We start from the raw sequence: 20,640 nt of genomic DNA on the forward strand, positions 1-20,640 counted from the left end.
TCCAAACAGTGTGGATATTATCCTTTGGCTAGACAATGACAGATGTGTCTTTGGTAGCGTGAGGAGACTAAGAAGAAAACTGGGAGCAGTGATGATCTGCTCTGGTCACTGATACTGATGAACTAGGCTGAACCCTCCTGGGCTGCCTAACCAAAGACAGAGACAATACACACACACACACACACACACACACATCATGTTAAACATCATGGATCATACAGCATTTGTATGTAATCAGGGTCTAGCTTATTTATTGACAATGAAAAATGCACCAAAGTTACGGTACTAGTGTGATAGTAAATTTTTGGTGTAAAACATTGTTTTATTAATATAATTAGTTAAGACATGAAAAGGGGGATCATTTCTGATAGAAGTGACTATTATTCAGGCAAGGTTACTGTACTGGATGGGGATATATCCCTTAATATGCGATGTGCATTATGAAGCCCGCTGTATTCACCTGAGTGCCTGCTCCATAGCTCTACTACTGTAGAGCTCTACTACATACAGTGGGGGGAAAAGGATTTAGTCAGCCACCAATTGTGCAAGTTCTCCCACTTAAAAAGATCAGAGAGGCCTGTCATTTTCATCATAGGTACATGTCAACTATGACAGACATTTGGTCACCTACAAACAAGCAAGATTTCTGGCTCTCACAGACCTGTAACTTCTTCTTTAAGAGGCTCCTCTGTCCTCCACTTGTTACCTGTATTAATGGCACCTGTTTGAACTTGTTATCAGTATAAAAGACACCTGTCCACAACCTCAAACAGTCACACTCCAAACTCCACTATGGCCAAGACCAAAGAGCTGTCAAAGGACATCAGAAACAAAATTGTAGACCTGCACCAGGCTGGGAAGACAGAATCTGCAATAGGTAAGCAGCTTGGTTTGAAGAAATCAACTGTGGGAGCAATTATTAGGAAATGGAAGACATACAAGACCACTGATAATCTCCCTCGATCTGGGGCTCCACGCAAGATCTCACCCCGTGGGGTCAAAATGATCACAAGAACGGTGAGCAAAAATCCCAGAACCACACGGGGGACCTAGTGAATGACCTGCAGAGAGCTGGGACCAAAGTAACAAAGCCTACCATCAGTAACACACTACGCCGCCAGGGACTCAAATCCTGCAGTGCCAGACGGGTCCCCCTGCTTAAGCCAGTACATGTCCAGGCCCGTCTGAAGTTTGCTAGAGTGCATTTGGATGATCCAGAAGAGGATTGGGAGAATGTCATATGGTCAGATGAAACCAAAATATAACTTTTGGTAAAAACTCAACTCGTCGTGTTTGGAGGACAAAGAATGCTGAGTTGCATCCAAATAACACCATACCTACTGTGAAGCATGGGGGTGGAAAGATCATGCTTTGGGGCTGTTTTTCTGCAAAGGGACCAGGACGACTGATCCGTGTAAAGGAAAGAATGAATGGGGCCATGTATCGTGAGATTTTGAGTGAAAACCTCCTTCCATCAGCAAGGGCATTGAAGATGAAACGTGGCTGGGTCTTTCAGCATGACAATGATCCCAAACACACCGCCCGGGCAACGAAGGAGTGGCTTCGTAAGAAGCATTTCAAGGTCCTGGAGTGGCCTAGCCAGTCTCCAGATCTCAACCCCCATAGAACATATTTGGAGGGAGTTGAAAGTCCGTGTTGCCCAGCGACAGCCCCAAAACATCACTGCTCTCGAGGAGATCTGCATGGAGGAATGGGCCAAAATACCAGCAACAGTGTGTGAAAACCTTGTGAAGACTTACAGAAAATGTTTGACCTGTGTCATTGCTAACAAAGGGTATATAACAAAGTATTGAGAAACTTTTATTGACCAAATACTTATTTTCCACCATAATTTGCAATTAAATTCATAAAAAATCCTACAATGTGATTTTCTGGATTTTTTTCTCTCATTTTGTCTGTCATAGTTAACGTGTACCAACGATGAAAATTACAGGCCTCTCTCATCTTTTTAAGTGGGAGAACTTGCACAATTGGTGGCTGACTAAATACTTTTTTTCCCCCACTGTATTACTGACGCTTGGATGTCACATTGTGCCTATTTGCATGTATCCTTCGGAGCTCTGTCTATTTAATTTTCTATGGATTATACTTAAGAGGATCCCACACCCAACCCCTTGAGCAAGTGAACTATTTTTTTATGTTACACCGTGCCTTCTTTACAGCTCCGCCGAAAGCTGGGTGTTGTTCAGTTGATACAAAACTGGAACACTTTTGAAATGGGGAAATACTACCTGAACATGTCAGTTAAAGCCCCCATGTAGTCTTTTACATTTGATTTTTAAATAATCACTGTATGTCTAATAAATCACTGTTTATTTCATGAAAATAACTCCAAATATATTTGTATCATTTATTTCCCTGAGTGTGTTGATACAAATGTAAATATACAGTGCCTTGCAAAAGTTTTCATCCACCTTGGCATTTTTCCTATTTTGTTGCATTACAACCTGTAATTTAAATTGATTTTTATTTGGATTTCATGTAATGGACATACACAAAATAGTCCAAATTGGTGAGGTGAAATGAAAAAAATAACGTGTCTCAAAAAATTCTAAAAAATAAATAACGGAAAAGTGGTGCTTGCATATGTATTCACCCCCTTTGCTATGAAGCCCCTAAATAAGATCTGGTGCAACCAATTACCTTCGGAAGTCACATAATTAGTTAAATAAAGTTCACCTGTGTGCAATCTAAGGATCACATGATCTGTTACATGATCTCAGTATATATACACCTGTTCTGAAAGGCCCCAGAGTCTGCAACACCACTAAGCAAGGGGCACCACCAAGCAAGCGGCACCATGAAGACCAAGGAGCTCTCCAAACAGGTCAGGGACAAAGTTGTGGAGAAGTACAGATCAGGGTTGGGTTATAAAAAAATATCAGAAACTTTGATGATCGCACGGAGTACCATTTTAAATCCATTATAAAAAAATTGAAAGAATATGGCACCACAACAAACCTGCCAAGAGAGGGCCGCCCACCAAAACTCACGGACCAGGCAAGGAGGGCATTAATCAGAGAGACAACAAAGCTCCACAGCGGAGATTGGAGTATCTGTCCATAGGACCACTTTAAGCCGTACACTCCACAGAGCTGGGCTTTACGATAGAGTGGCCAGAAAAAAGCCATTGCTTAAAGAACAAAATAAGCAAACACGTTTGGTGTTCGCCAAAAGGCAATTGTGGGAGACTCCCCAAACATATGAAAGAAGGTACTCTGGTCAGATGAGTCTAAAATTGAGGTTTTTGGCCATCAAGGAAAACGCTATGTCTGGCGCAAACCCAACACCTCTCATCACCCCGAGAACACCATCCCCACAGTGAAGCATGGTGGTGGCAGCATCATGCTGTGTTTTTCATCGGTAGGGACTGGGAAACTGGTCAGAATTTAAGGAATGATGGATGGCGCTAAATACAGGGAAATTCTAGAGGGCAACCTGTTTCAGTCTTCCAGAGATTTGAGATGGGACGGCGGTTGACCTTCCAGCAGGACAATGACCCTAAGCATACTGCTAAAACAACACTTGAGTGGTTTAAGGGGAAACATTTAAATGTAATGGAATGGCCTAGTCAAAGCCCAGACCTCAATCCAATTGAGAATCTGTGGTATGACTTAAAGATTGCTGTACACCAGCAGAACCCATCCAACTTGAAGGAGCTGGAGCAGTTTTGCCTTGAAGAATGGGCAAAAATCCCAGTGGCTAGATGTGCCAAGCTTATAGAGACATACCCCAAGAGACTTGCAGCTGTAATTGCTGCAAAAGGTGGCTCTACAAATTATTGACTTTGGGGGGTGAATAGTTATGCATGCTCAAATTTTCTGTTTTTTTGTCTTATTTCTTGTATGTTTAACACCAAAAAATATTTTGCATCTTCAAAGTGGTAGGCATGTTGTCTAAATCAAATGATACAAACCCCCAAAAAACTCAATTTTAATTCCAGGTTGTAAGGCAACAAAATAGGAAAAATGCCAAGGGTGGATGAATACTTTTGCAAGCCGCTGTATTTACATAAACAACCCTAATTGGCGAATTGGATCATCTAGACTCTAGAGCCTACCCCGCTTACCTCTTAAAAGTAGGAGGATACATATGCAAATAAAATATGACTGGTCATTGGTCAGAATAATCTGATCAGATTGTGATGTCAGGATCTGGGCCAAAAGCGCCATTCCCACCTGAACAGGCTGAAATTCCAGGCATTTTCTTTCAAACTGCTCTTACACAAAAAGTATCATAATTTTCACAATTTCAGAGTGTTATTTTGACCTTTGTGTGAAAATAAAACTGGAAAATCATGTTTTTGACTGCGCTGCCCCTTTAAAAATGCTACATTTTGTGTTCCATTTCACAATGTGATTGGGAGTATCACAAGACATTGTGTATATATATATCTGACCTTTTTGTTACTGAAGTCAGACTCATGGCAGCTGTTTCTACCTTCTTTCTAGTGTCTACTCTCTCCCTTTCTGTTGTGTTGTACATTCCAGTCTTGGGAGCTCTGTAATGGTTTTCTAACAAAAGAGTAGAGAAGCAGGCAAATGAGCATCATACATTTCTTACAATAATTAAGATATCACTTGTCATAATCCCCTAAAACAAAAATAAACATGTCTTGAGCCAATAGGTATTCAACCCTCTTTGTTATGTGAAGCCTAAATAAGTTCAGGAGTAAAAATTCACATGATAAGTCGGATGGACTCTGTGCAATAATAGTGTTTAACATTATTTTTTAATGACTACCTCATCTCTGTACCCCACACATACAATTATCTGTAAGGTCCCTCAGTCGAGCAGTGAATTTCAAACACAGATTTAACCACAAAGACCAGGAAGGTTTTCCAATGCCTCTCAAAGAAGGGTACCTACTGGTAGATGGGTGTAAAAAAAAAAAAAGCTTACATTGAATATCCCTTTGAGCATGGTGAAGTTATTAATGACACTTTGGATGGTGTATCAATACACCTAGTGACTACATATATACAGGCAACCTTCCTAACTGAGTTGCCGGAGAGGAAGGAAACCGCTCAGGGATTTCACCTTGAGGCCAATGGTGACTTTAAAACAGTTTCAGAGTTTAATGGCTGTGATAAGAGAACTGAGGATGGATCAACAACATTGTAGTTACTCTACAATACTAACCTAAATGACAGAGTGAAAAGAAGGAAGCCTGTACAGAATAAAAATGCATCCTGTTTGCAATAAGGCACTAAAGTAAAACTGCAAGAAATGTGGCAAAGAAATGAACTTTATGTCCTGAATACAAAGCATTATATTTGGGGCAAATACAACACATCACTGAGTACCACTCTTCATATTTTCAAGCATGGTGGTGGCTACATCATGTTATGGGTATGCTTGTCATCGGCAAGGACTAGGGAGTAGAGCTAAGCATAGGCAAAATCCTAGAGGAAAACCTGGTTCAGTCTGCTTTCCAACAGACACTGGGAGACAAATTCAATAATAAAACAGACAATAACCTAAAACACAAGGCCAAATAAACACTGGAGTTGCTTACCAAGTCGACATTGAATGTTCCTGAGTGGCCTAGTTACACTTTTGACTTAAATCGGCTTAAATCTATGGAAAGGCTTAAATGGCTGTCTAGCAATTATCAACAACTAATTTGACAGAGCTTGAAGAATTTTGAATAGAATAAGGGGAAAATATTGTACAATTTGTGTTGCGTTCACATTCCCTTACTTTAGCTACAGTAGTATTATGTCCATGCAGATAATACTCTGTGATGTGTCAGAACTTTGTGCGGAGCGTGTGGTGTAACTACGAGTTGTTCTTCGCGCAGCACCAAGCCCTGTGTGCACAGCAGGACTCGCTGGTGTTTGTTTTACTGGAGCCCATCCCCACCGATTCCCTGCCCAAGAAGTTCTTGCGGACGCTCCTGCAGCAGCAGACCTACCTGGAGTGGCCGGCAGAAGTGCAGGGTGTTCTGACAGGAACATGGAGCTGCAGAGGATAGCTGGAGAGGTCGCTAAACTTTACCTCAAACACGCAAGCTCAGGGACACTGACTGACTGATTTAAGCAAGTACACCACACTGTTTCTTTCAGACTGATTTGTCCGATGACCAATTATTCTTGATAATTTCTCTATAGGGCGGATCACTTATGGTCCTCAATTATGTTAAGGAATATTCATTAACTAAAAAGTATCCTTGAGTCTTAATCTTTACATATGTGGCTTGCTCCATCTTAAATCAGTCATATGAATATCTGCATGGAGATAATACTACTGTAGCTATATCAGTGGAATGTGAACGGCACACAAACAACTTTATCATGGACATTTTATTCTTCAGATTAATTAAGGCAGTGGAGTAGTACAACTATCCCTGAGAAAGAAGGACTGGCACCAAAACCGTAAAAAGTTCAAAACCATGAAACAGAGAGAGATGGGATAGTATGGTAAAGCAGCACTAGTAGCACTCATAATCTAGCACGGAGTCTCTCTCTTATCAGTTAAAACCCACAAAGCATCCTGTCCCACTAAGATATCCATCTGAGTCAGCCATGATATTTAAATCTCTTAGTTAGTCAGTCAGAGAAACAACAAAAGTTGGTCTGAATGAAAAGATTGCATAATTCCCAAACACTTTGGTACATAAAGGCCTTGATATACAGTGCCTTCAGAAAGTATTCATACCCCTTGATTTATTCCACATTTTATTGTTACAACCTGCATTAAAAATGGATAAAATAAAAACACACACAACACCCCATAATGACAAAGTGAAAACATGTTTTTAGACATTTTTGCAAATGTATTTAAAATGAAATACTGAAATATATTCATTTACATAAGTATTCACACCCCTGAATCAATACATGTTAGAATCATCTTTGGCAGCAATTACAGCTGTGAGTTTTTCTGGGTAAGTCTCTCCAAGAGCTTTGCACACCCAAATCTATGAATTATTTTAAATGAATGGCTATAAATCGATATCTAGAAACCACTAGGAGGGACATCCCAGCTTCAAGTGGTTTCAGATTTTAAAAAATATATACTACTGTGTTCGTGGGAATCAGGGCTATCGCTCAATGCAAGCCATTTCGATATACAATGTCGTCCACAAATCTATAAGTGGAAATGTCGGTCTGAACCGGTACCAGAACCACGCAGGGCCCCTAAACAGGGGACTAAGAGGTTTTAACCTGTCCAGATGGTGAGGTGTGGTGGCATGACAGTATAAAGCCAGGAGAGACACGTGAGTGGGCTCAGAGAGGTGCGTGGTCAGGATGGAAGGCTGCTCCTCCACTCCTCTCCTGGCTCTACTGCTGTTGCTGGCTGTGGATGAATGGTCATGTGGAGCTCCCAGGGAGCCTGTGGTGCAGTGTTGCATCACCAGAGACAGCACGGATCTCTCCCACCACAACCTCTCCCAGGTACCCTCTTCCCTGCCAGCAGACACACACTCTCTGGATCTCTCCTTCAACAGCATTTCCTCCATATAGAGTGGAGACCTGCTCAGCCTGCCTGCACTCTGTATCATCAGCCTCTGCCACAGCCGCTTGGCCTCCATCCCAGCTCACACCTTCCACCGCAACCCCAGGATGCAGATGTTAGACCTGTCCTCCAATGGCCTGGTCACTGTCCCTGATCTGGGGTCCCTGCCTGCCCTCAGGATCCTGGACCTGTTAGAGAACCTCTACCAGTCGTACAGCCTGGGCCTCAGCTATGGAAGCCTTCAGAGCCTCTCCTCCCTATATCTAGGAAGTCGAGGGGCCACGTCTCTAACTAAGCTGATTTCTCTTCTCTACAATCAGTCCCCCTAAAGACACTGCAGCTGAGCTCTGGGGCCGAGATGGACCAATACCAGCCTGGTTCTTTATCTCAACTGTCATCACTGCAAGAGCTGACTCTCAACATGTCCTTCTGTAAAACACCCAGAGCACTGCAGGACATCCTGCAAGATATTCACACACCCACCATTGTGAACATGACCATAGTGAACCCAAACCTCTGCAACCTCTCTGTGGATCCATTAGAGGAACTGAGAAACATCAGTAACCTGAGAGAACTCACCTTCAGAGACTTCAAAATATCAAGCTCTTTTGCAACAATGGCGCTCATCAGCGGCATCCAATCTTCAGTTGAGACTTAAACTACTCACAAGACACTCCAGAGGGGATCCAGATCAACAGCATCCAAGGGTTCAACAGAACTAGTACTGTAAGATACCTCACATTGGACAACCTATACAACGGTTATGGTGTATACCAAATATACAGTACCAGTCAAAAGTTTGGACACACCTACTCATGCAATGGTTTTACTTTATTTTTTACTATTTTCTACATTGTAGAATAATAGTGAAGACATCAAAACTATGAAATAACACATATGGAATCATGTAGTGCCCAAAAAAGTGTTAAACAAATCAAGATATTTTAGATTTTAGGTTCTTCATAGCCACCGGTCTAATGTCCATTGCTCGTGTTTCTTGGCCCAAGCAAATCTCTTCTTCTTATTGGTGTCCTTTAGTAGTGGTTTCTTTGCAGCAACTCGACCATTAAGGCCTGATTCACGCAGTCTCCTCTGAACAGTTGATGTTGAGATGTGTCTGTTACTTGAACTCTGTGAAGCATTTATTTGGGCTGCAATTTCTGAGGCTGGTAACTCTAATGAACTTATCCTCTGCAGCAGAGGTAACTCTGGGCCTTCCTTTCCTGTGGTGGTCCTCATGAGAGCCAGTTTCATCATAGCGCTTGATGGTTTTTGCGACTGCACTTGAAGACATTTTCAAAGTTCTCGACATTTTCCGGATTGACTGACCTTCATGTCTTAAGGTAATGATGGACTGTCATTTCTCTTTGCTTATTTGAGCCATAATATGGTTTTGGTCTTTTAGCAAATAGGGCTATCTTCTGTATACCACCCCTAACTTGTCACAACACAACTGATTGGCTCAAAAGCATTAAGAAGGAAAGAAATTCCACAAATTAACTTTTAACAAGGCACACCTGTTAATTGAAATGCATTCCAGGTGACTACCTCATGAAGCTGGTTGAGAGAATGCTAAGAGTATGCAAATCTGTCATCAAGGCAAAGGGTGGCTACTTTGAAGAATCTCATATAAAATATATTTTGATTTGTTTAACACTTTTTTGGTTACTACATGATTCCATATGTGTTATTTCATAGTTTTGATGTCTTCACTATTATCCTACAATGTAGAAAATAGTAAAAAATAAAGAAAAACCCTTGAATGAGTAGGTGTGTCCAAACCATTGACTGGTACTGTATATATCTACATATATCAATCGTAGTCTGATCTCAGGTCTGGTAAAGCTGAGGATCTCAGGGACGGCTATGAACTTCATGCTCTGCGGTCTGATTTCAGGCCTGCCAAACCTGCAGGTGTTGGACCTCTAACCAGGTCCTACAGACCGAAGGGTTGTGGAATTTTGAGTGTGAACACAACCCTATATTCCCAGGGCTCAGATAACTCATCCTGAGAAAAAACTGGTTTAGGAAACTCTATGCTATCACCAACCACACCCATCAGATGAAGTGTCTAGAGTTACTGGACTTAAGCCCAGACAGAATTGAGTTAAAGGAGAAGCCTTCTTGACCCTCTCACCTCAAACACTATTTAGGTAAAGAAGTCTTAACTTATCACAGACAGGGATAGAGTCTCATTCACAATGTATTCCTGCCTCTGATGAACCTGAGCGGTCTCTGAGTTCAAACAAAATTACCAGAATGCCTCAAAACCTTTACTTACCATCCTTGGAAGAGCTACACCTGGACCACAACAACATCAACTCCTTCCACCAAGAGTCATTCATAGGACTGCCCAATCTGAGGAAACGCAAAGCAGGAAACAACCCTTTTACCTGGGACTGTGATTTGTACTGGTTTGTGACCAGTTTCGACAAAACGTTACTAGAGGACTGGCCCTCCCTCTGCAGGTGTTTTTCATCTGCCAAACTAGATGGAACAGCACTGCATGACTCCTGCAGCAGCAGCAGAACTACCAGGAGTGGCCGGTGGAGGAGCAGAAGTGCAGGGGGTTCTGGGCCAGCCTGAGGGCCATGCTGCGTCCTGCAGACAGGAACATGGAGCTGCAGAGTGTGGCTGGAGAGGTTGCTCACCTGTGCCTCCAACACAGGCTCAGAGAGACACTGACTGACCTAACTGATGAATATTTTCTACAATGTTAGCTAGCTACTCATTTTTATGTTTAATTAATATGCTTGTGTATTTCATATGAATTATTTCCTGCTAAAAGAGTATTGAGTAGCCACTAAAAGTAATGGAATTCACAAGTAAAGAAAATGCTAATGTTAACTTGTATGGAACTGTCCTGTACACTTCAGATACAGTGGGGAGAACAAGTATTTGATACACTGCCGATTTTGCAGGTTTTCCTACTTACAAAGCATGTAGAGGTCTGTAATTTTTGATCCAGAAAATCACATTGTATGATTTTTAAGTAATTAATCTGCATTTTATTGCATGACATAAGTATTTGATACATCAGAAAAGCAGAACTTAATATTTGGTACAGAAACCTTTGTTTGCAATTACAGAGATCATACATTTCCTGTAGGTCTTGACCAGGTTTGCACACACTGCAGCAGGGATTTTGGCCCACTCCTCCATACAGACCTTCTCCAGATCCTTCAGGTTTCGGGGCTGTCGCTGGGCAATACGGACTTTCAGCTCCCTCCAAAGATGTTCTATTGGGTTCAGGTCTGGAGACTGGCTAGGCCACTCCAGGACCTTGAGATGCTTCTTACGGAGCCACTCCTTAGTTGCCCTGGCTGTGTGTTTCCGGTCGTTGTCATGCTGGAAGACCCAGCCACGACCCATCTTCAATGCTCTTACTGAGGAAAGGAGGTTGTTGGCCAAGATCTCGCGATACATGGTCCCATCCATCCTCCCCTCAATACGGTGCAGTCGTCCTGTCCCCTTTGCAGAAAAGCATCCCCAAAGAATGATGTTTCCACCTCCATGCTTCACAGTAGGGATGGTGTTCTTGGGGTTGTACTCAGCCTTCTTCTTCCTCCAAACACGGCGAGTGGAGTTTAGACTAAAAAACTATATTTTTGTCTCATCAGACCACATGACCTTCTCCCATTCCTCCTCTGGATCATCCAGATGGTCATTGGCAAACTTCAGATGGGCCTGGACATGCGCTGGCTTGAGCAGGGGGACCTTGCGTGCCCTGCAGGATTTTAATCGATGACGGCGTAGTGTGTTACTAATGGTTTTCTTTGAGACTGTGGTCCCAGCTCTCTTCAGGTCATTGACCAGGTCCTGCCGTGTAGTTCTGGGCTGATCCCTCACCTTCCTCATGATCATTGATGCCCCACGAGGTGAGATCTTGCATGGAGCCCCAGACCGAGGGTGATTGACCGTCATCTTGAACTTCTTCCATTTTCTAATAATTGCGCCAACAGTAGTTGCCTTCTCACCAAGCTGCTTGCCTATTGTCCTGTAGCCCATCCCAGCCTTGTGCAGGTCTACAATTTTATCCCTGATGTCCTTACACAGCTCTCTGGTCTTGGCCATTGTGGAGAGGTTGGAGTCTGTTTGATTGAGTGTGTGGACAGGGGTCTTTTATACAGGTAACGAGTTCAAACAGGTGCAGTTATTACAGGTAATGAGTGGAGAACAGGAGGGCTTCTTAAAGAAAAACTAACAGGTCTGTGAGAGCCGGAATTCTTACTGGTTGGTAGGTGATCAAATACTTATGTCATGCAATAAAATACAAATTAATTACTTAAAAATCATACAATGTGATTTTCTGGATTTTTGTTTTAGATTCCGTCTCTCACAGTTGAAGTGTACCTATGATAAAAATGACAGACCTCTACATGCTTTGTAAGTAGGAAAACCTGCAAAATCGGCAGTGTATCAAATGCTTGTTCTCCCCACAGTATGTGTAAAACTACACTGAATCAAATAAAACATATACCTGGCCACTGCTTCTGTACATAATGAGTTTAGCACTTTAGATCAGTAGATTGTGGTGAATTAGTTGTTATTGAACAAGGCTTTTCTTGTTTTTGTGCAAAGATTTGTATTGTTGTGCCAATGCATAAACTCTTTATTGTGAAATATTGCTGATATCGAACTAGTAAATAGTCTAAATAGTCTAAAACTACACTGAATGCGACAATATACACTCAGTCAGAGCAGCTGAATGCGACAATACACACTCAGTCAGAGCAGCTGAATGCGACAATATACACTCAGTCAGAGCAGCTGAATGCGACAATATACACTCAGTCAGAGCAGCTGAATGCGACAATATACACTCAGTCAGAGCAGCTGAATGCGACAATACACACTCAGTCAGAGCAGCTGAATGGGTCTACTTTCATCTTAGCAATAAATAAAGAGAGAGTTTACAGTTTGATGTTCCTACTTTTTAATCCAACATTATGTTATAATACGTTTGTTTGAAGTTTGGTTGCACAAATGTGCAAAAAAAGTATTCTGAGTGAGCAAGTATTTTTTTTAAATCTGTACATATACACACAAAAAGAGCGAGCGAGCCAACACGCACAGACACATACACACACACACACACACACCTGTGTTCCACCTCTGGTGGCCTCAGTTTAATGCATGCCTGAGGTGTTTCTGATTCCATCCCTCAATCTCAACTTTCACCTGTCACTCCGAGGTCGTTCAGTGATGTCATACTTTAGGTCGCCTGTGATGTGTCTGTGAGGCGTTTATTGTTTATTGTCAGAGTGGAATGAATTCTTGGAAGGAACAGATGCTAAGTATATCCTGGGTCAGAGGTTAACACGCTGCCTCTGCCTTTTTACTGTCAGGATGTCTGGGGACAAGGTCATCCCATTCCACACACTGATATATGCTGTCAGCTGTCTGCGTGGTGGTATATGCAGAGTACCTTCATCACTGTGTCAAAGTTATATTGAAATAGTCAATTCATAAAATAGAACATTAAGCATCTAATTGTTTTGTTGACTCATGAGATACCACAGGTGTAAATCTACTATGTTGATAATATAGTAAAACACCTCATTATGTACAGTAGTCTATAATAGTGGTGCTATAGCATGTTGTGCAACTGGCTGTCAAACATTCATACATACAATCTTCGGTTTTTGAATTACAGTGATATTTAATCTGTTTTTGGGTTATGTAATTTCATTTGGCTATGATACTACAGACAAGTCAGTATGTGTAGGCTAAGTCAAATAGAACACAATTACTATTTACAAGTTTATGACTTTTTACAAATAACAATAACATTGGGCAGTTTAGTATATTCACATTCCTTAAACTTAACTTGATAAAAAAAAAGATACTACTTGAGAAAACATTGGTTAGACTAAATACAGTAGTGATTTGATGCTCTAATCTGCAGCAGGCAACATGAACTCTACAGCAGCAATACCGTTGACATAGAGACTCAGAAGTGTGACGTGTGGTGTCTAAAAGCCCTGGTTTAGGACCTGAGTTGTGCACCTTTAGTTTAGTTCAGTCAGAGACACAGGGGTTTTCCCAGTCCCTCCCACTATCTCCACTCTCTTTCCTCTCTTCTCTCTCCTACATTTTTTTACTTCTCAGTGTCATGGAAGTCAGTGTCCCCGCCCCCATGTCGTGAGGAACCTTCTTATTGGCCACCGCCAGCATCGAACATCTTCTTCCTGCCCTCCATGCCAGACATGGCCTCCACGTTCTTCCTCCAGTCTCCCACTTCCAGGTTTCCCTCCTGCCGGGGGCAAACAAGACCACATCAGACCAGAAATAACCGCATCAAACCAGTCCTAGCTGGCCAGAATCAATTAATCAGCTAGCTTATTGTTAGATCCCAGTTTTGCTTGTCTGTGTCTGTATTCTATGTCTGCCTATATGTCTGTCTGTCTGTCTGTAGGTTAATTTGCTCACCTTTTCCTGTTTGATGTCCTCTTTCTTGACAGACTTGAGGTTGGATCGGAGGTCCATGTGTTCTTTGTGTTTGGTGCCCAGCAGTGCTCTCATCATCTCTTCTGCTGACACTCTGACCTTCCTCAGAGCTGGCTTCTTAAACTTACCCCCCATGTCCATCACCTTCAGCTTCAACTCATGGATCTGCAGTGGGGAGAGGGATCAGATGATTTCAGATCTGGTACAATATTTGTTGTACATGGTCCCTGACATTAAACTAATAAAATGATGATGATCAATTACATGATGGATGATTGATGTTTGTTTAAATAAGTGTGAATGTGTGTAGTACTGTAGGTGTCTTAAAATGTTAAGTGGTTTCATACGTCTTTGCCGTTCTTGTAGACTTTGGCCTCACAGTCGTAGCGCTCCTCATCCACTTGGTCAATCCTGGCATGGAGCTGCTTACACAGTTTCTACAACACACACACACACACAGTATACATTTAGCCCTTATTTTATGTTAAATTTTTTGTGGTACTTCTACACCTTTTTTCTCCCCAATTTCGTGATATCCAATTGGTAGTTACAGTCTTGTCCCATCGCTGCCACTCCCCTACAGACTAGGGAGAGGCGAAGGTCGAGAGCCATGCGTCCTCCGAAACACGACCCTGCCAAGCCGCACTGCTTCTTGACACACTGCTCGCTTAACCCGGAAGTCAGCCGCACCAGCTGGCGACCGAAGTCAGCTTGCAGGTATCCGGCCCGCCACAAGGAGTCGTTGGGTCGCGATGGGACAAGGAAGTCCCGGCCGGCCAAACCCTCCCCTAACCCGGACGACGCTAGGCCAATTGTGCGCCACCTCATGGGTCTCCCGGTCACGGCCGGCTATGAGACAGCCTGGAATCAAACCCGGGTCTGTAGCGACGCCTCAAGCTCTGCAATGCAGTGCCTTAGACCGCTGAGCCACTCGGAAGGTAGCCCTTATTTCTAATGGTAAAGTACCTCTGTAGTCTGTAGTTCTTCATGCTCCTCCCAGATGTGTTGTAGTGTCTGTCACTCACCTGCAGCTCCTCCAAGGACAGGCCAGACACCTGCAGGGGCGGGAGCTGCTCCCCCAGGTAGCGAACCTTCTCCTCCTCTCTGGCTTGTTTCTCTGCCTCCAGCTCCTCCAATGCACGTGACAACAGGAGGGTCTGGTGGGGGTAGACGAACGGAGGTCGGAGAGAGGTGGTGTGTGTGTCTGTTACTCTGTGTCAGCTGTTATGGGCAGCTTGACGGTGTGGAGGAGATGGTGCTTTTGTGTGTGTGTGTGTGCGTGCGTGTGCGTGTGTGTGCGTCCATGCTTGCATGTGTTACCTTCAGTGACACCTTGCGGGAGGATGAGATCTTGGACTTGGGCTGAAAATAAAACAAATCAATTCAATTTAAACAATAGTGTTTAATAGTTGTGGGTGTGACATTCTGTTCCAAGGTCCTAGATTTGGCCCACATCTATATGAAGCCAGTGTAGAAGTTTGCTTGTTTTCAAAACAGTTGGAATATGTGGTATTGCTCCTTAAATAGACCTGCCTTTTTGGTTCCAGGTCAAACTTTTTTCGGTTCAAGGTAGAACTCTTTTGGGTTCCATGTAGAACCCGGCGTGGAAAGGGTTCTACATGGAACCCAAAGGGGTTCTACCTGGAACCAAAAGGGGTTCTTCAAAGGGTTCTCCTATGGGGACAGCCGAATAACCATTTTCCGTTCGAAATAGCACCTTTTTTTCTAAGAGTGTAATACTGTATATACAACCCTAACCCACATAACTCTATCCCACACAACCCTACCCCACACAACCCTACCCCAATAATCCTTACCCACACGGACTTAACCCACAAAACCCTACCCCATGCATTTTTACCCCACTCAACCCTACCCCTCAAAACCCTACCCCACACAACCCTACCCCACACATTCCTACAGTCCTACCCAGTGCTTGAGGTGGACTGAAATAGGTGCCAGTACTCATTTTGGGTGCCGGTACTCTATATGTAGGTTCCGGTACGCATTATATTTGAGAGCAATGGCCTTACCCCACACATTCCTACTGCCCTACCCCACACAGGTCTATCCCAGAGCCATAAACATAGAGAGATTGGCCATAGCGGTTTCAACCAAAAAGCATAATTCAACAGCAGCCATTTTGCTTCCTCCTGGGCAATAGTGGCCTAGCAGTTCACATATTATTTTATTATGTTAACTACACAAAGCTAGCTAACTGAACTGCAAAAATTATAATGCAAATACTTGTTAAGACTGGATTAATAGAATGTTCAGAGGCAGCAAGATGGCATCCAGCTCTAAAATTAGCCAAACTCTCTATGACTGGCATACCCCACTCAGTCCTACCCACACCTGTCATACCTTTCCCTGAAAATAAAACAAGAGAGGTAAAACAAGAGAGGAGAGTTAACATTGATATTGATAACACCTGTAGATGTGTTGGGAGCGCTTTGTGTGTTGTGTTGGGAGCAGAGTTCCAGACACATTTCCATTGTAACAGATGGACAATTATTACATTAGATCTACCTTGGTGTGTTCGACCTTCGGAGCCATGGGCATGGGGGCATTCTGAGAACACACACACACACACACACACACACACACACACACACACACACACACACACACACACACACAGTCAGTACACACACATATCAAAACATTTAATTTTGATTTACTTCAAAAGAGTTAACGAAAAACTTACATCACTGCAATGGCCATTTAGAGTTTAAGGAGGGAGAGACAGAAAGCCACCAACCCACACAGACAGACAGACAGATACACAGACAGACAGACAGACATATGAATGCATGGACATCACTCACTTCTGAACAAAACATTCATTTCAATATGACAAATGAGCTATTTAGGACTGAATAAACACTGCCTATGTGACAACATTCTAAAAAGCAATACTTACTCATCAGCCATTGTTGAACCTTTGAGAGAGAGAGAGAGCAGTCTGTTTAGTATCAGAGACATATAGTCAGAAAGAGACATCCCTGAAAAACTACAGTTGAGGCATAAACCCCTCATGGTATGAGTATGATAAATTAACGTTAACTAGCCACCAATCAGTACAATTCATTTTCCAACTCAATAATAAGACTGCTTGATTGATAATAATTACTAAATCCTCTACTGATGTTCTCCTACCTGTTTTGCACTGTTAGGTGCTCTCTTTTGGACTGAAGGCTTTTATGCAAGCATGTAGGCATCGGTTGGTATATATAGTACACACACACACACACCAAACAATGGCATTGGCTGCCTGTGTGAAGCATGCCATCCCTCCTGTGACCCGGTGACACTGCTGTAAATCAATCAGTCCATCACGCGGGATCAACTGGAAATCTCAGCCTGTTAACTCATGTTACAGATTCCCATAGCACACAATACACAGCTCTATAATTGTATTCAGTGAAGTTACTGTAATGATCTGGTGTGATCGAGACGTGCTGTTTGGGTGAGTGAGTGAGTGTATGTGTGTGAGAGATAGAGATGGAGAGAGGTACACTCTTAGAAAAAAGGTTCCAAAAGGGTTATTTGCCTGTCCCCATAGGAGAACCCTTTTTGGTTTCAGGGAGAACCCTTTTTGGTTCCACGTAGAACTCTTTTGGGTTCCATGTAGAACCCTCTGTGGAAAGGGTCCTACATGGAACCCAAAAGGGTTCTACCTGGAACCAAAAATGGTTATCTTATGGGGACAGCCGAAGAACCCTTTTATGTTCTAGATAGCACCTTTTTTTTCGTAAATATAGGGAGAATCTCAATTGCATACTCCTCGCGTCCTCTCTCTTCTCTACTCGCCTCCTTCTCAAAACCCATTGGATGAGAAAGCCTTTGAGAAGGAGGCGAGGAGAGAGGACGCAAGGAGTATGCAATTGAGATTCTCCCATAGTCTACTGTAAGAGCCTGGGGTATGTTATGTTTAGGCAACAGCAGATGTTCCACTGTGTTCTATTTATTCAGTAACCTTTCTGCTGCTATCTCTGTCCTCAACACAATGCTGCTGCCCGTTCCTCCATCTGTCTCCCACCCAGCCACTGCCACACCATTGATCATTCACAGGTGACAGACTCACCACAGCCCTGCGCTATACCCAGCCTCAGTGCTCTCATTGCCCTGTACCCCAACCGAACCCAGCCTTCTCTCATAGCCCTGTATCCCAGCCCAAAATAACCCAGTCACAGCCCAGCCCCAGCCCCCTCCCCAGCCCCAATCTAGCCCTGCCCAATCTCCAGTGCTTAGACTAACAGCTTGTCTTGCATGCGTCTGTGCCTTGAAACCGTCATTAATGACTACTCTGACACTATCATAATGTGGCCACAAAGGGTCTGCAACATGAGGGCCAGTTGAAGCAGATGGGCATGAACCCCTACACCATTAGGTGGTACCACTCATTCCTGACTGGCCAGACTCAGCGGGTTAGAGTTAATGCAACCCTCTCTGAGTCTAGAGACATTAGCACTGGGGCCCCACAGGGTTGTGTGAGGTCTCCCATCTTATTCATACTGTACACAAATGAATGCACCAGCAGTCATGTTGATAATTACATTGTATCGTTTTCAGATGATACCGCCATTCTTGGTCTATTGTAAAAAGATGATGATACTACTGTGTACAGGTCAGAGATTCAAAGGTTTGTCAAGTGGTGTGATGATCACCATCTCATCCTTAATGTAAAGAAAACAAAGGAGATGGTGTTTGACCCCAAATCTGTCGGTGACCACACGCGCCTACGGTTGTCCACAATGCCAACATAGCACAGGTTAGTTCATACGGGTCCCTATATGTAAGCTTCATTCCCATGTCTATTAAATACCTAAACAACAATATGTCAAGCTGAGCTGTGTTAGTACGCCATCACCCTCAGCGGGGTCGGAAACATTCAGATGCCTCCGGTTTTCAGGGGCAATGGTAAGAGAGCCTGTGATGCGACTTTCTCTTTTTGGACATTAACAAGGCAACTCTCCATCTTAACTCCTCCTCCACATTTATTGGATTGGTTGAACAGGGCAGAAGATAACCTCCCCTGATAGTTTTTATTTTCTCGTCAGTACCAGAACAAAAGAAACGCCGCTCAGGCCTGCTATGTTACATTAGTACGCCACTAACAGAATGTAAGGAAAATGTGCAAAATGTATTATGTGGCTATATGAGATGTGTACAATGTGTATGACAAGGGTAATGTGCAATGTATATATTATGTTAAGTGTGTAATGACCAGTGTCTATTTTTGTATACAGCAGTACTGTGTGTCTAAGACAATTCCCCCAATTTCATCCTATCCAATCCCAACCGGAGGGTGACCGGTTTCGAAACCCAAGTGTTACAGGGGGAAATCTAGTGGGATTCTCTGTATCCTAAACGCCATCCAGTCCTAGGAGTGGGGGTTAGGAGGGGAAGGAGAGACTGAAATGGAAATGAGCTTGGCCACTCAGCCTGCCATGTAACCTTGATAGCGGCCATCGGGTCTTTGGCATGGAGGGGGAAATAGGTTCCAAGGATGCTATGGATATCTGTGTGCTCAGAGATTAAAATACCAGCCTATCCCCCCACACACCCCCGGGGACAAACTAACCAGGTGTCAAGAACAAGGCTTTATGGTTTAATTCAGACAAATCTACCTATTAAACAGGACGGGCACACACACGGTCTTGTATAACTAACCTTGTGGGGACACACAATTCAGTCCCATTCAAAATCCTATTTTCCCTAACCCTAAACCTAATACTAACCCTTACCCAAAACCTAACCTTAACCTTAACCCTAAAATCTAACCTTAACCCTAAACCTAACCCTAGCTCCTAACCCTAACACTAACCCTAAAACTAACCCTAGCTCCTAACCCTAACCCTAATTCTAACCCTAAAACTGATTCTAAACCCCCTAGAAATATCATTTGACCTTGTGGGGACTAACAAAATGTCCCCAGTTGGTTAAATTGTTGTTTGTTTACTATTTTTGTGGGGACTTCTGGTCCCCACAAGTATAATTAAACACGTCCACACCTGCACACTTACAGCCACACACACATGCACACATTCACAACACTATCTCTCCCTAATTGTGGATAATTTTGAAGGGCATAAGAGATATGGCAAAATCTAATGCATATGTTTCTATTTGAGTGCATATTACATCTACTGTCATATTACTACTGTACAAACTTCACCTCATGTTGACATTATGGGACAGCCCAACCGGCCGCAAGATGGCGCTATTATTCCCTTTTACGTCGTCTGACCAATGTGGCCAGCAGGTAATACACTCCTGTCCCCCATGGACCGGCTGGTACTTAAAACATCCTCCATTCAGGGTGCAAAGGCGTCGATTTCCTCAACTCGTCGATGAAAAAAACATGTTTACACCCTTATTAACAAAACACAATTTCCAACCACCATTTTCAGACAACTTCTGGATGTTGCACCCCTCTTGAGTCTGTTGTTTACCGCTGGTTGAACATGGTTGGCAACATCAGCAAGCCACCCTAGCATGGTGGTTGAAAATTTTGTTTTATTAAGACAGTATGCTTCTTTCCCCCGTTTTTTCTCACCAACAAGCCATTAAATCGAGTTAAGGAGGAAACGGACACCTGTGCAGCCTGAATGGAGGATGTTTTATGTACGAGCCGGTCCATTGGGGACACGAGTGTATTGCTGGCTGGCCACAGTGAAGTGTGAGGTAAGATTACAAACGATT

General features: G+C 43.2%; 1 protein-coding gene and 1 pseudogene across 4 annotated transcripts; one reads left to right on the top strand and one right to left on the bottom strand.

The window, feature by feature from the left end:
- The first annotated feature begins 7,127 nt into the window (after positions 1-7,127).
- LOC123481388 lies at positions 7,128-8,169 on the top strand (annotated as a pseudogene).
- A 4,225-nt stretch (positions 8,170-12,394) lies between these two features.
- Positions 12,395-17,179, bottom strand: tnni1c (troponin I, skeletal, slow c). 4 transcript variants are annotated; one of them, XM_041837568.2, is made up of 10 exons: positions 17,092-17,179; positions 16,856-16,874; positions 16,752-16,755; positions 16,462-16,503; positions 16,297-16,302; positions 15,253-15,294; positions 14,958-15,089; positions 14,280-14,369; positions 13,915-14,097; positions 12,395-13,738 (listed from the first exon to the last, which is right to left on the bottom strand). In XM_041837568.2, exons 2-10 carry the CDS (start codon positions 16,864-16,866, stop codon positions 13,640-13,642), a joined length of 609 nt encoding a protein of 202 aa, XP_041693502.1. In that variant the 5' UTR covers positions 16,867-16,874; positions 17,092-17,179; the 3' UTR covers positions 12,395-13,639. The 4 variants fall into 4 exon arrangements, with proteins under 4 accessions (XP_041693502.1, XP_041693503.1, XP_041693505.1 ...); XM_041837569.2 differs by lacking the exon at positions 16,297-16,302; XM_041837571.2 differs by lacking the exons at positions 16,297-16,302; positions 16,752-16,755; positions 17,092-17,179.
- Positions 17,180-20,640: the final 3,461 nt, after the last annotated feature.

Source organism: Coregonus clupeaformis, chromosome 19 (assembly GCF_020615455.1).
Source record: "Coregonus clupeaformis isolate EN_2021a chromosome 19, ASM2061545v1, whole genome shotgun sequence".
Lineage (NCBI taxonomy): Eukaryota > Metazoa > Chordata > Actinopteri > Salmoniformes > Salmonidae > Coregonus > Coregonus clupeaformis.